The following is a 13,067-nucleotide window of genomic DNA, read 5'->3' as shown; positions in this document are numbered from 1 at the left end:
CCTGTGTGTCAGTGTGTCTTTGTACTAAACCCTCAGATCCTCGGTCTGATGGTGGTCAGGAAGATGCTGGACATGGTCTTCTCCCAGCATGACCTCGCCTGGCTGGACGACCTCCTGCCAGGGAACGAGAAGAAGAAGAAGAAGGATGATAAGAAAAAAGGAAAGGACAAAAAATCCAAACATGACCATGGGGAGGATGAGGTGAGAAACCCAGGCTTCTTCTGCCCCCTGCAGGAATTATGGATGATGTTGATGGTCTTGAACTATTTGTGTGCAGGACAAGTTCCACTCGTACTGTGACCGGTCTGCCAGCTCAGAGTCAGACATGGATCGCAGGTACTGTGTCCTCAAACTGCACATCCCGTACAAAGACCTCATCCATCCTGAAGTCACACGGCCTCAACAACTGCTGTCAACCCAAGTGCAAAACTGTGTATATACACGCAAATTATTCTATTTTTAATCTGGATTTGGGAAATGAGACTAGACAGAATGACACTCTGTGGAGTGTGTACCGTTTCATCCAAGTTACCCTCAACTCATTTATATGATCAGAATCAAATTTGTCATTTGGAATTTTTTTTTTTTTTTTTTTTTTTTTTTTTTTTTTTTTTTTTGAGCTAATGATAATTAGACAAATTATTCAAATCTGGATTGTTGCTCTAAATTCTGTTAAGTGACTCTCACACTTGGCCAGGTTTGGTGTTGATTCATGGCATATTGGCCCAAATTAAAACTTAACACATATCTAGAAATTTTCCTAATGGGGGTGAAGCAGCTCTTACAGAGTAAATGTAGTGACTCCTATCTCTGGGAGGAGCTTGGCATACTACCCAACATAGCTTGGCACAACTTGAGAAAAGTCATTAAATTTGTAGCAGTTTTGAACATGATCAGAATTTTTAAGAACTGTCAAACTCTCAAATAATATGGTTGAACATGTGCTCAACTCAGGATCACTTGGGGTCACTCTTTCCATGCTTTGTGTTCAAAACAGACAGCGCTGATGCCGAATTCTTCTCTAAGATACATACGAACTGCCCTGAGTGACTACTCGTGAAATCTAAGCGCTACACTTGGCCATCTCAATGCTTTCCTTGACATAAAGAGTCTGACATCTAGTCACTAACCTTTCCTCACTAGTATTGTTTTTACCTCAGTTCTTTCCCAGTAATTTCTACCCACAAAGCATTCTGACTAAATATTTTGTGGTATTCCTGTTGTGATGCCTTGTGGCTGAGCTCCACCCTATCCCCACATCAGTGTGTTAGGTTTGTACGATAACCAGATCTTACCCTTCCTCAGTATCACTTTGCACCTGAAGATCTCCTGCCCGTCCTCACCAGCCGTCCCCTCGGGCCAAGGGACGGCCTGCACCATCCCCCAGGTCAAGATCGAGATGGAGTCGGACTACGACTCGGACATCGACTGCCCCAGACCCCGGGACGTGAGCGGTGAGACCATGTTATGAAACCGACTCCAGCTGCGGATGCTTCACAGACACTGTGGACCAAAGGAGATCATCCATGGACCTGAGAAGAACAAAAGTAAAGCTGTCTTTTTGAACCAATTTTACTTTAAGTACTATTAAATGCTCAATTACTTGAGTGATGTAAACTATAATAAAAAAGAAATATACTTATCTGCATGTACTGTACAGGTAATACACTTGAAAATATTACATATATTAATATTATACAATTACAGCACTGACTCAAAAACCAAACTCGTCTTCCATGCAAATTTGTCCGCTTTTAAAGCTGCAAACCTTCAACTCTGTCCCTGTTCCTCTTCACCTGAAACAAAATGAAACAACCAAAATTCTTTGTGCGCTGATGTTGAAATGTGTAAGATATTGTGTAGATTTTTGCTTGCAATTCCTCAGACTTTGTCATATTTGCCAAAGGTTTGCTCGAGTGCATACAATTTACAATGTTGGTGTTAAAATGTCGTAGATTTTTTTTTTTTTTTTTGCACTTCCACACAAAAGTAAATTGTTTCTACTTCAGTAATAAAATAGTTATTTAACATTAAAGCATATTTTGATGTTCCTCTTTATGTGGATCCACTTCAAAATGCAACCACACCTATTACAGACCAGGCCTCAGATTTTCACCGGGTTTTGAGGAATCTTCATTAATACAATCATCTATTATGCAGCATATAAAAGGTATACAGATTAATTCATAAGGTTACATACTGATCATTCACGAGTGTCACAACAATAGAGATATTCAATTATTTATTTACTGTGGCGGCATAAAGATTGCACAACATATGTGACAGAGAAAAAAAAAAAATTCAATTTGCTGTAAAAGCTGTAATTTATTTTGGGTTTTCTGAAATCAACACAGGGTCAAAGATATACATACAGCACATCTAATATTCAAGTGAAAATACTTTATCAAGTTTCACCTTGACTGGACATTTGTGGGAGCTATCAAGTTTCTTGCAGAATTCTAGCTAGAAATTTGACCGTTCTTCTTGGCAGAATTGGCTAAGTTCAGATAAATTTGTTGGTTTCCTGGAACAGGCACCATTTTAAAGCAGAGTCCAGATAGGTTTGAAGTCAGGACTTTGGGAAGGCCACTGAAAACGCTTCATGCCGGCCAGCTTCACTCACATTTGAGCATTGAAGCCAGCCAGTCATAGATATTTACCTGATATGGGGTGGACAGGTTCCAAAACTATTGCTGCATTCAATGGAAACTGGGAAACGCATAAGAGGATCAAGAAGGAAAAACTACCAAAAAGTCTACGGTAAAGGACACAGTGGTACCCATGGTGATAGGAGGACTCAAGGCTGTGACCCACCAAACTAGGAGAATGACTTCAGCTGATTCCAGATACATCTGAGGTCTTTGTCCCAAACAGCGAAGTCCTGGGAACAGCTAAGATACTGTGCAGGACCTCCAAATCCCCAAGGCTCTGGTGGAGGACCCCAGCTCGAGACAGATGTACACCACCACGACTACCACCACAGAAAACGAAGACAAGGGTGAGAACATAATACATATATGAGCCCCACCAGCTCAGCAAGCACTTCTCACACAGCAAACAGGACCCCAGAGAATACAAATGTATACCAGTATGCATTTATACTAGTATTTTGATACATTAAGAGAATACTCATCAGGAATACATCAAATACAGCAAGAAAAAGAGCTCATTATACACATATAAACACGGGCAATGTTAGCATCTGGATTTAACAGGAGAAATAAATGCATGAAGTCAAAGTGTACTGGGTATTTTATCTTAAAGTTTCTTAAATATGGCAACTTTGAATCATCTACAGCTGCAGTTAATGCTGATTTGAAATACAAATGAGAAACGCAGTACATAAATTTATGGTTATTGTTTGTCCGACCCGATCACAGGCAGTCACTGAAAAAATTAGGTGAATTACCACTTCTCTCTTTTTGGCAAAAAAAAAAAAAAGTATTTGAACTTCTTTAGTAGTCTAAACAGTCTCTCTGATGAGGTATGCTGCCTAATGAAGTAAACCCGAACTTCTGGTACATATATTATGTTAGCACACATGAAGCATTCAGCAGTGGAGACGGTTTGTTGGTGAAGCCGTCAGCGAAGCCTTGACCTTCTACCAGAGTCGGCCTCCTGTTGCACATGGGGCAAAGTTTGTTACGTTCCTGCGATGCCCTCATCCAGATAATGAGGTTCCAGCGTTGGCCGGAGGAGATGGGCAAGGCCCCGTGCATTTGTTGTCCTCGGTGAAGGAGGCCCTCAGTCACCCTGTGTGCAACCTCTGAACACTCAGTCTCATCCAAAGGCACCTACAGGGGGCAGCAAAGCCTTACAATTAGTGAGATTTGCATGGTGAACCCACTTTACTAATTGAGTAATCTGTCAAAAGCCCAACAGATGCTGGTGGGATATTAACTCCTTGACATAAGTCAAAATTTGCCAGTTTAATCTAAGGTACATCAGTAGATATAATGCAGCTCAAATGTTTTTTGTTTTGACACATTTTCACTGTTTTGATATCAATTCAGTATCACAAAACTGAATTTATGAAAAGCCTTTGGACTTATGATCTTGAACATCCAAGTACAACCCCAATTCCGATGAAGTTGAGACATTGTGTAAAATGTAAAAAAAAAAAGAAAAAAAAAAAAGAATACAATGATTTGCAAATCCTCTTCAACCTATATTCAATTGAATACACCACAAAGACAAGATACTTAATGTTCAAACTTTATTGTTTTTGTGCAAATATTTACTAATTTTGAAATGGATGCGTGTTTCAACAAAGCTGGAACAGAGCAACAAAAGATTGGGAAAGTTCACGAATACTCCAACACCTGTTTGGAACATTCCACAGGTGAACAAGTTAATTGTAAACAGGTGAGTGTCATGATTGGGAATGAAAGGAACATCTCCAATAAACTTTTTTGAAACAGGCATCCATTTCAAAATGAGCAAATATTTGCACAAAAACAATTTCATTTCATTTTCATTTATTTAAAAGGGACAACACGTATTAATGAACACAAAGTGTAAATATGTCAGCTTATAGCCATGGGCTAATTTCCATCTGTAGTCCCTGACAGACTATAAGAATTAAACAATTTACAGTAAAATCACACAAACATCACAGGAGCTTACAATACAACAGACTACATAGAGGTCACCAACTACTACAAGACACCGACTAGACAAAAGACAGGAAACAAAAGGACACTGACATGATCTGAGCATGAAGGTTAGCTTACACAAACTCAAAGGACACGCAAACAAAAAAACTACATGTACAATTCAATTAGAATAAGTTACTTAAAACTGCAAGTCTAATTTCATACAATAAAGTTTATCAATTTGAACATTAAATATCTTGTCTTTGTGGTGTATTCAGTTGAATATAGGTTGACAAGGATTTGCAAATCATTGTATCCTGTTTTTTACATTTTACACAATGTCCCAACTTCATTGGAATTGGGGTTGTACAAACTAAAGTATAATCTGTGTAATAAAAGATGTAGAAGTAAGTCCAATATCGACCCTGCGGCCCACTGGTGCCAGTGCTTATCACCAGATTGCATAGCACGAAGAGGATGAAAGTCTATGATGGGACCCCAATCAGATGCAGGTTATTTCCCCAACCAAAGCCGGCACCCATTTACAACTGGGTGGATTGTGACGTTACAGATGAAATGTCTTGTCCAAGGACACAGATGGGTAATGTGACCTGGAATCAAACCCAGGTCTACATGTTTGTAACCCAACTCCTCATCTTACTGAGCTACCTGCTGTACGGTGCAATATCATACCCAGTAAATTATTTTATATGGAAGAAACCACTTTTCAGAATTCAAAGTATGTTTACAGTTGGGTTTTATTTTATTCAACAATTATACTGTAGTCGTACTTGTCTCATGTCGCCAAAGTACAGGTTGCCATCAGTGAAGATCTTGCCCAGAGAAACATTCAGCGTGACTTCTGCGTTGTCATAGTGATAGCTGAGGTCCAAGTCTTCATTCATGTCATATTTGACCACAAAAGCCCTGTGACTGTCCAGACAGCTCCCCCCACAGTCTGGGAAAAGAAGTGAGGTGACAGGATGTAGGTACCGCTCTCTGAGAGGCGTGATGAAGTCGTTGTCAAAGCCCAACTCGTTAAGAAGGATCTGGGTGGAGAAAAGATGAAAAGGGTCACTGAGTAATGCTTCACTCTGTGTTTAAAAGGTGTGAAGGGTGGATATGTTACCCCGTAGTGGTTCATGGTGTTGGGTCTTCCTTTGGGAGCTGAAGACTGCTCAAAGTGTTCAAGCTCCTCCACCAGCTGATCACAGAAGTTTCTCTCAAACACGGGGAAGCGATACACCCTTGAAACTTCAACAGAAACAGTAAATCAGGTAAAGACGCTCCATGGATAAATATCACAAGCTAATGTGCCATGAATACAGTTTTATGATCACTGAGCTTATCTGGCACGCACACGCACACAAAAAACAAGAATACAGTTTAATTCCCATAGCTCAGATGTGCCTTTGGCAATATTAACATCTAAAACAAGATAAGGAGTGTCCTCTGGTGGGTGCCACATCCACCATTCTACCATTCTACTGAACCACCCTAAGGGCTGGTTGACAACCTCCAAAGCATACCTTCTAATCCATCGTCACCACCTGAAAGTACATATTTTTCCAGGCTGTAAGCCACACTGGAGCACACATAAGTCACATTTATTTTTGAAAAATATATTTTACAAGAATTCAAGAAAAAAAAAAAAACATTTCTTAACAATCTGGAAAGAATTTTCAGTCTCACAGTAGCCTAAAGAGCATAGGTTAAATATCTTTAAGGCTGTGGCTTTTGTTTCCATCCATCTATCCATCCATCCATCTCTCATACCCGCTTACTCCAATTAATGGTCACGGGGGGCTGGAGTCTATACCAGCAGTCATAGGGTGAGAGGTGGGGTACACCCTGGACAGGACACCAGTCTGTCACAAGGCCCACATATAGACAAACACACACATTCACACTGTCAATTTAAAGTTTCCAATTCACCTCATTTGCATGTCTTTGGATGTGGGCGGAAGGACCCAACCAAACACGGGGAGAACAGCCAAGCTCCACACAGAAAGGTCACACGTGGGAATCAATCCCATGATCTTCTTGCTGTGAGGCAACAGTGCTAACCACTAATCCACCGTGCTACCCTTTTGTTTCCAATGTACTGAAAAAGCACCGAACCATGATTTTTGTGAACAGTTAACATGCATATTTTTTGACATGCATAAATTACTTATGAGTCTTAACCTCAAAACAAAACAAAACACAACTTTTAGTCCAGAAAATACAGTAACCATCTAGCTGCTGCAGTCAGGGTTCTTGCTGGGATCACCTCAAACCCAACATGCCTGCATGTTGGATCAGGCTCAGAGAAATGTACCACATGGCCAAAACACTGTAGCTGACGTTCCCTCACAGTTTAGTAAAGCCCAATGGCAATACCCTCCCATCACCCTACCACTTCAACCTTTCCTGTCATTTTGCACACTGAAGGGAAAAGGGTGAAGTGGTAGGGTGAAAGTACTGGCACTGAGCCTAAGTCTCAATTAAGTCTCCTTAAATAACTGCTTGTTTGGCACAGTTATTCCAGCAGTACCCAAAGAGCTTCTGAAGCGATGTAGTACCAAAGACATCCAGGCCTTATGCACCAGGATCCTAAAGAAACCTTCAACCTCCTGCAAAGGGAAATACATCACCAAACACTGTCCAGCAACCTCACGACTCCATAAGCTCTTCCCAGATGTCTCTTCACCTCAAAGCACCTAGAGGTGTGAATGTCACTGCCAAGATAATGATTTTCTCAACAACTGTGATGCTTTCACCACAAATAGCTATGCACACTGCTGACGATTCATCTTAGAGAAAGTCAGAAGACACAAAAAGTCACTTTATTTAAATGTGTTTTTGTGTCTAGATTTAGGAATCGTGCCCTCACAGTAACTAAAACTGTCTTACTGCTGTCAGAACTGCACCCTCCAAAACACACACAATCATGTTCTTCACAGTTCATCATTTACACCCTTTTGATCAGGTAATCCAACAAATAACCTAAAATACCACTCCTGTATAATGATAAACCAAAGACACCACTCCATTTGATTTATATTTAACTGCACATTTACCTCAAGGAGAACAATAAAAATATTGTTTTTGAAGTTTCTGAAGGATTTTTTTACTTTAATATTGCTATAATATTCTCTTTTAAACATACCAGTTTGACAAATACATGTTTTTAATCAAAGATTATGAGATAAAACCCTAAAGTACTTGTGTCTTACCTGCCTCTTCCTCAAACAAAGACAGGAGACCTTCTTCACTTGCATCACTGCTCCGACAAAACTCAACAATCCTTCTGAACTCTGGAGCGAGGTAAGACTCCTGAGGACAGGATGCATGCCAGCACATCAGTGGTGTTCCTTCACAACACCTTCTTACAGACAGGGTCAGTAACGACTGTTGCCATAACTACCTGTAGATGGTAGACGTGAGGATGCAGGGGCTGATAATCGGCTCTTATGGCAGCAGCTCTCTCAGCAGATGTCACGCCAAGGTGCCTTCGCCTCTCCACTTCCTGAGAAATCTGAACACACTGACCATTGTTCATTTTGTTTACATCAGGTACTTTTTAGATCCATCCTCTCACGATCATGACCTTCTTTTCACATTTTCTTAAGCTTTGCAATCATGTGAGAAACAGGTTTTATGGTGGTTCAGTCATTTTTCTTTCCCCAGTTATTCACAATCAATCATTTCAGTGTAACAGCCGGCAGATATCAATAGCTACAGACTGACATATTCAAGCTGAGCGCGCGGTAAGCGGGCGACTGTAAGTGTGAAGACAATAAATTTTAAAACATAGCTGGATGGATTTTCTTGATGGGAATATTACTTAGAATAGTGTGTCCAGATGATTAGGTTTTGCAAGACATTGGTCCAAAGACAGGGTCAAGCAAAATGTAGCCCAAAAACCCATTTATAAAAATATCTCTGCTATCAGTGTGGCTAGAAATACGATCAGACGCTAATGTTGACCAGTAAAATATTTCTGATTGACTGGTATAACTGACTTCATGATAAACTCACAAAGAAGACAAAATATGCATTCATTCATTTTCAGCCACTTATCCAGGTCTGTGTCGCCATGGCAGCAGAGCAAGTAGCTCTACCACACTTCCCTATCCTCGGCCAAGTCCTGTAACTCTTCCTGGGGGACCCCAAGTCATTCCCAAGCCAGCTGGGAAATGTAATCTCTCCAGCATGTCATGTCCTATGTCTTCCTCTGGGCCTCCACCCGGTTGGACGTGCTTGGAAGACCCTAACAGAGGAACCTCATTTCTTCTGCTTGTATCTGCAATCTTATTCTTTCAGTCATTACCCAAAGCTCATGACCATAAGTGAGGACAGGAGCGTAAACTGACTGGTAAAGTGAGAGCCTCGCCTTCTGGCTCAGGTCCTTCTTCACCACGACGGTCTGGTATAGCATCCTTAAGATTTCAGACGCCACCCCAATCCGTCTATTGAGCTCATGCTCCAACTTACCCCCACTCCTGAACAGGACCCCAAGATACTGAAACTCCTTCACTTGGGACAATAACTCTCCCCTGACCCAGAGGGGACAACCCACCAATTTCCAACAGAGGACCATGGTCACAGAATTGAAGGTGCTGATTCTCATCCCAGCTGCTTCACACTCGGCATCAAACCTGCTCAGTGTGCAGAAAAAAAACACAACAACAAAAACACCTTGCACGCAGGGTATTTATCAGCCCTCTGATACCTTTCAGTCACATGTAGAACATCATAAGTTGCAGAAGCAGACTTTTGTATCGCAATCACAACAAAGCAACGCTGTGCTCAAATTATATTTTGTGGATTAAACTGGTTTTACAACAGAAAATATTTGTTGTTTAGTAATAAACAGCTAAAGAGCTTGATATTCGGTATTCTTCTGTCAATAATGCGTCATATATAGCAGATGCTTAACTTGTCATTTAGTGGTGCGTTTAAGTACCAGCTCCGTACTGCCTGCCAAATATGATCTGCGCATGTGCACAATTACACGCATGACATATTTCACAGCCAAACGGAACAACTGAGTGTTTTATGTTTTCGCAGTTTACAAGAATAGTGTTTTTTGTTAATATTAATTAAGACAACTTGGTTTAAGTTATTGCCAATCCAAAAGTGTCTGTCCGCACGTGTAGATCTGATCTATGCATGTGCAGAACGGATCTGTCAGGTGCTGACAATGTGTTTTCCTCTGGTTACTGTCATCCTCTTGATATGACATTATCTGTTAATATCATTTCTGTGTAATTAATACATGACTGGTATTTAGATCTTTTTCACACAATTATGTACAGAACACATATACTACAGCTCCACATAGTGAATTCTTTATGATCTTAAAAGTTTTCTGATTAAACAGCCTTCAAAATACTATAAAATATTGAAAAACAGGTGCCTCTGATAGCTCAGTTATTATTATTTACAGTTTTTCTTCCATTTTTATATCACTATACATTGTATGTACAGTTATGGACTATTATTGGGTGTAAAAAATTAAACTTGTAAACATTACCTTCAGCTATGTGAACTTGGAAAGGTATTGTTTTTCTCTGTTGTCTAATGCTTACAGATAGAAAACCATTAGTCCTACTAAGAACAGACAGATGGACCAATAATGAAAACAACAGCTCTTTTAGCCCTGGTGCAAATATCATATCTGTTGCAAATGTGCTGTCTTACCTTAGTGAGAACATTGTCAAACTGTTGATCCGTCACACAGCCAAGACTTTCCAGCAGCTGCAAGATTAAAGTATTCACAGGTCAGCAAAGTTTGAAAAGCTGATATTCTAAATACTACACACTTAAGACAGGTTTGGGATCATGCTCAGGTGCCAAATGTTGCCACACTGAACTGCTTTGGGTCCCAAAAGGGAACCCTGCAGCCATACCTGCAGCCTACCCTCATTTCCAAAACTAACCATTGATCTGCCACAGTGGAGGGTTATGTCGACTTGTTCCAGTCAATGAGGTTTTCAACAGTAAGCCACCAGTTTGCTGGTTTGCACTCGTGGAAAACAGTGCCACATGTCCACAGAAGCACAGCTGCCACTAACTCACAATGAACAGAAAAACAAGCATGTCTGTTCACTGTGGCACAAGCAACCCAAAGGTCTTGTAAAATCACACCAAGTTAAAGCCGGCATGCACACAGGTACCGTTTTGCTGTGCAGAGCCAAGGTAGCGTCTCTGACTTTTTCCCAGTGAATACTGGCATTCCTCAGGGATCTGTTCTGGCTCCTACATTGTTCAGTGCTTGCATGTATAAGATGTTAGGAAGAGTTGTGAAAACCAGTGGCTTAGGTCCCGTTTGTCAGTGAGGAAATGTTTACCATCCTTGACTTTGCGGCCGATGCTGTGTTATTTGCAAAATCAATGGCTGCTCTTATTGCAGCACTTGCAAATCTGAGTGAGGGACTGCAGTACCTCGGTTTGCAAATGTTCTGTATCAAAACAAATACAGAGGCTTTCAGTGGCTTCTGAACCCAGCCATCACAAATGTACTGGATGTGGTGAAGGTGTCAAAGTACTACAGACTCACTTATCTTGCCAGCGATATTCATGTCTCTGTGTCTTCTGTCTTTGAGATCAAGATATGCCTGAAAAAAGCTTATGGAGTCATAAAGTCGCTGGACATCGGTGTTTACAACGCTGATACCTTTGTAAGACAACAACCATCCAGGTTTTAGAATCCTGGTGCTTCCTGTCTCACTGCATGGTTGTGAAGGAAACAAGTGACCTTAGGAGACAACTACATAACGCTGGTACTTGTCTCATCCGAGGATCCCTGGGTACAGCTGGAATGACTGTGTCAAGCGAATTGTTATTTATGAAGTCTAGGAAGAGGAGTATCACCTGCACCATGAAGAATGGCAGCTACAATATTTTGGTCATGTGGCATGAGCCACCACGCAGGTGCCTTGAGGGCACCAGTGACTTGAAAAGACTAAGGAGATGTCCCTGGCCTTTTGGCAGGCTAGTGTCTACTTTCAAGAGGTGGGATGGACGAGTTTCACATAGTGAGATTGTAACATATTGAGACTGTCAAGCAATCCAAGTTAACCCTAACTGCTCTTAGTTGTATTTCAATCAATAATGTTGCTAGCTTCTCTGTACGTCTTCAATCAGTAAAATCACAAATTCAAATAAGCAATGCCAGTATGTCAGAAGATGTGCAAACTTGTTGGCAGAATGTGTACATGCATAGAAACTCCCAATCGTAGGCAATCTCAGGGTGCCACATCGATTGGCTGTCTGGTTGGTTCTAAGATCCAACGTGGTTCTGTAGTGTGGTGGATGCAGCAAAGTGTAGCACCAGCACATGCAATTTGAGAACATGTCATTAGATCGCCCTCAAATTGAGGCAGATGTAATGACCAAACTAGTGTGGCCTTGGAAAACTCAAATAAATAAAATAAAACCTACTTAACACTCAAAAACATTTTATTGTAATGAAGCAGCAGGACCTTCGTGGCCGGGACGACAGTGGGGGATCGAGCCCACGCGGCTCGCACCAAAGGACCGTTCGTCTACCAGATCAGATCAGCCAAAGGGGAACTCCCCATTAGCCAAGCTAGCGGGAACGTCTTTTCAATTGGGACCCGGGACTTTCATCCCGCTACACATCTCCCCACCATTTTTGACTTCGTCCCGAAGTCACAGGTGCATGTTAGCATACTATGTGACCCACATCCTGTTCGTGACGCCAGATTGAAGCAGCAGGACCTTCGTGGCCGGGACGACGCGGCTCGCACCAAAAGACCGTTCCTCTACCAGGTCAGCCAAAGGGGAACTCCCCATTAGCAAAGCTAGCGGGAACGTCTTTTCAATTGGGACCCGGGACTTTCATCCCGCTACAGTAAGACTATTTAATCACACGTGATAGAAACTGCTGCATACACACAACATTTCAACAAACCACGTTGGCCGTTTTTAAATGTTGCCTGTTTTCAGGAAAATAAAATAAATAGCACATTTTATTTGATACGAGATACTGCAGCTTGTAACTAGGGAGTGGTAACATGGCGGCCGGTGGCTTCAGCACTCAGTGGGCGTGTACTCACAGGTTTATAGTCCAGTCTGAACTGCTGCACTGACACAAAACGAACATGTAGCTTGTAGTCGTCCAAGAAAATATTGTCAGTTGTAAAACAGTTACAGGTGTAAAAGTTTGGCGTTTCGTCTTTCTCGCTTGTCATAATTGCTTGCAAGAAGGCACCAACGTACATGTTTTTAATACGGTGCGCAGAAAAACAACAACCGAGGAACGACGAGTGAGGAAAAACTGTAAAAGGACTTCCGATTCTACTTTCAAAATAAAAGCGGCAGATTTATTTGTTTTGCAGATAAAAAAAGAGATATTTCAGTGAACGTCGGCTTTGTCTACAACAAGACACAACAAGCTACTTTAACATGTAAAGGGCAGATTTGATACATTTTTGGAAGTGAGGGAGGAGGAGTGACATT

General features: G+C 41.3%; 2 protein-coding genes across 3 annotated transcripts in view; one reads left to right on the top strand and one right to left on the bottom strand.

Annotated features, from left to right (window-relative positions):
* Window positions 1–2,040, top strand: part of slc4a5a (solute carrier family 4 member 5a) — a 106,771-nt gene extending 104,731 nt beyond the window's left edge. Inside the window, exons 23-25 of the mRNA XM_034171052.1 lie at window positions 37–201; window positions 278–336; window positions 1,306–2,040. Of these exons, the coding sequence (XP_034026943.1) occupies window positions 37–201; window positions 278–336; window positions 1,306–1,471 (390 nt within the window). The 3' untranslated portion in view covers window positions 1,472–2,040. The remainder of the gene's footprint in view (window positions 1–36; window positions 202–277; window positions 337–1,305) is intronic.
* Window positions 2,041–3,270: 1,230 nt separating this feature from the next.
* On the bottom strand, window positions 3,271–12,885 carry ogfod2 (2-oxoglutarate and iron-dependent oxygenase domain containing 2). 2 transcript variants are annotated; one of them, XM_034171050.1, is made up of 7 exons: window positions 12,665–12,885; window positions 10,284–10,340; window positions 8,005–8,124; window positions 7,814–7,913; window positions 5,725–5,849; window positions 5,387–5,644; window positions 3,271–3,794 (listed from the first exon to the last, which is right to left on the bottom strand). In XM_034171050.1, exons 1-7 carry the CDS (start codon window positions 12,827–12,829, stop codon window positions 3,528–3,530), a joined length of 1,092 nt encoding a protein of 363 aa, XP_034026941.1. In that variant the 5' UTR covers window positions 12,830–12,885; the 3' UTR covers window positions 3,271–3,527. The 2 variants fall into 2 exon arrangements, with proteins under 2 accessions (XP_034026941.1, XP_034026942.1); XM_034171051.1 differs by having other exon boundaries at window positions 8,005–8,115.
* Between the last annotated feature and the right edge of the window lie 182 nt (window positions 12,886–13,067).

This window comes from Thalassophryne amazonica, chromosome 5, assembly GCF_902500255.1.
Source record: "Thalassophryne amazonica chromosome 5, fThaAma1.1, whole genome shotgun sequence".
Lineage (NCBI taxonomy): Eukaryota > Metazoa > Chordata > Actinopteri > Batrachoidiformes > Batrachoididae > Thalassophryne > Thalassophryne amazonica.
This window is presented reverse-complemented; position numbering and strand designations above follow the sequence as displayed.

Coding starts and splice junctions, on each gene's coding strand:
- ogfod2 (XM_034171050.1), bottom strand. CDS start 12,829: ATGTACGTTGGTGCCTTCTTGCAAGCAATTATGACAAGCGAGAAAGAC. Junction 8,125..10,283: donor TTGACAATGTTCTCACTAAG/GTAAGACAGCAC, acceptor AACAATGGTCAG/TGTGTTCAGATTTCTCAGGA. Junction 5,850..7,813: donor TTTGTTTGAGGAAGAGGCAG/GTAAGACACAAG, acceptor TTTCTGTTGAAG/TTTCAAGGGTGTATCGCTTC.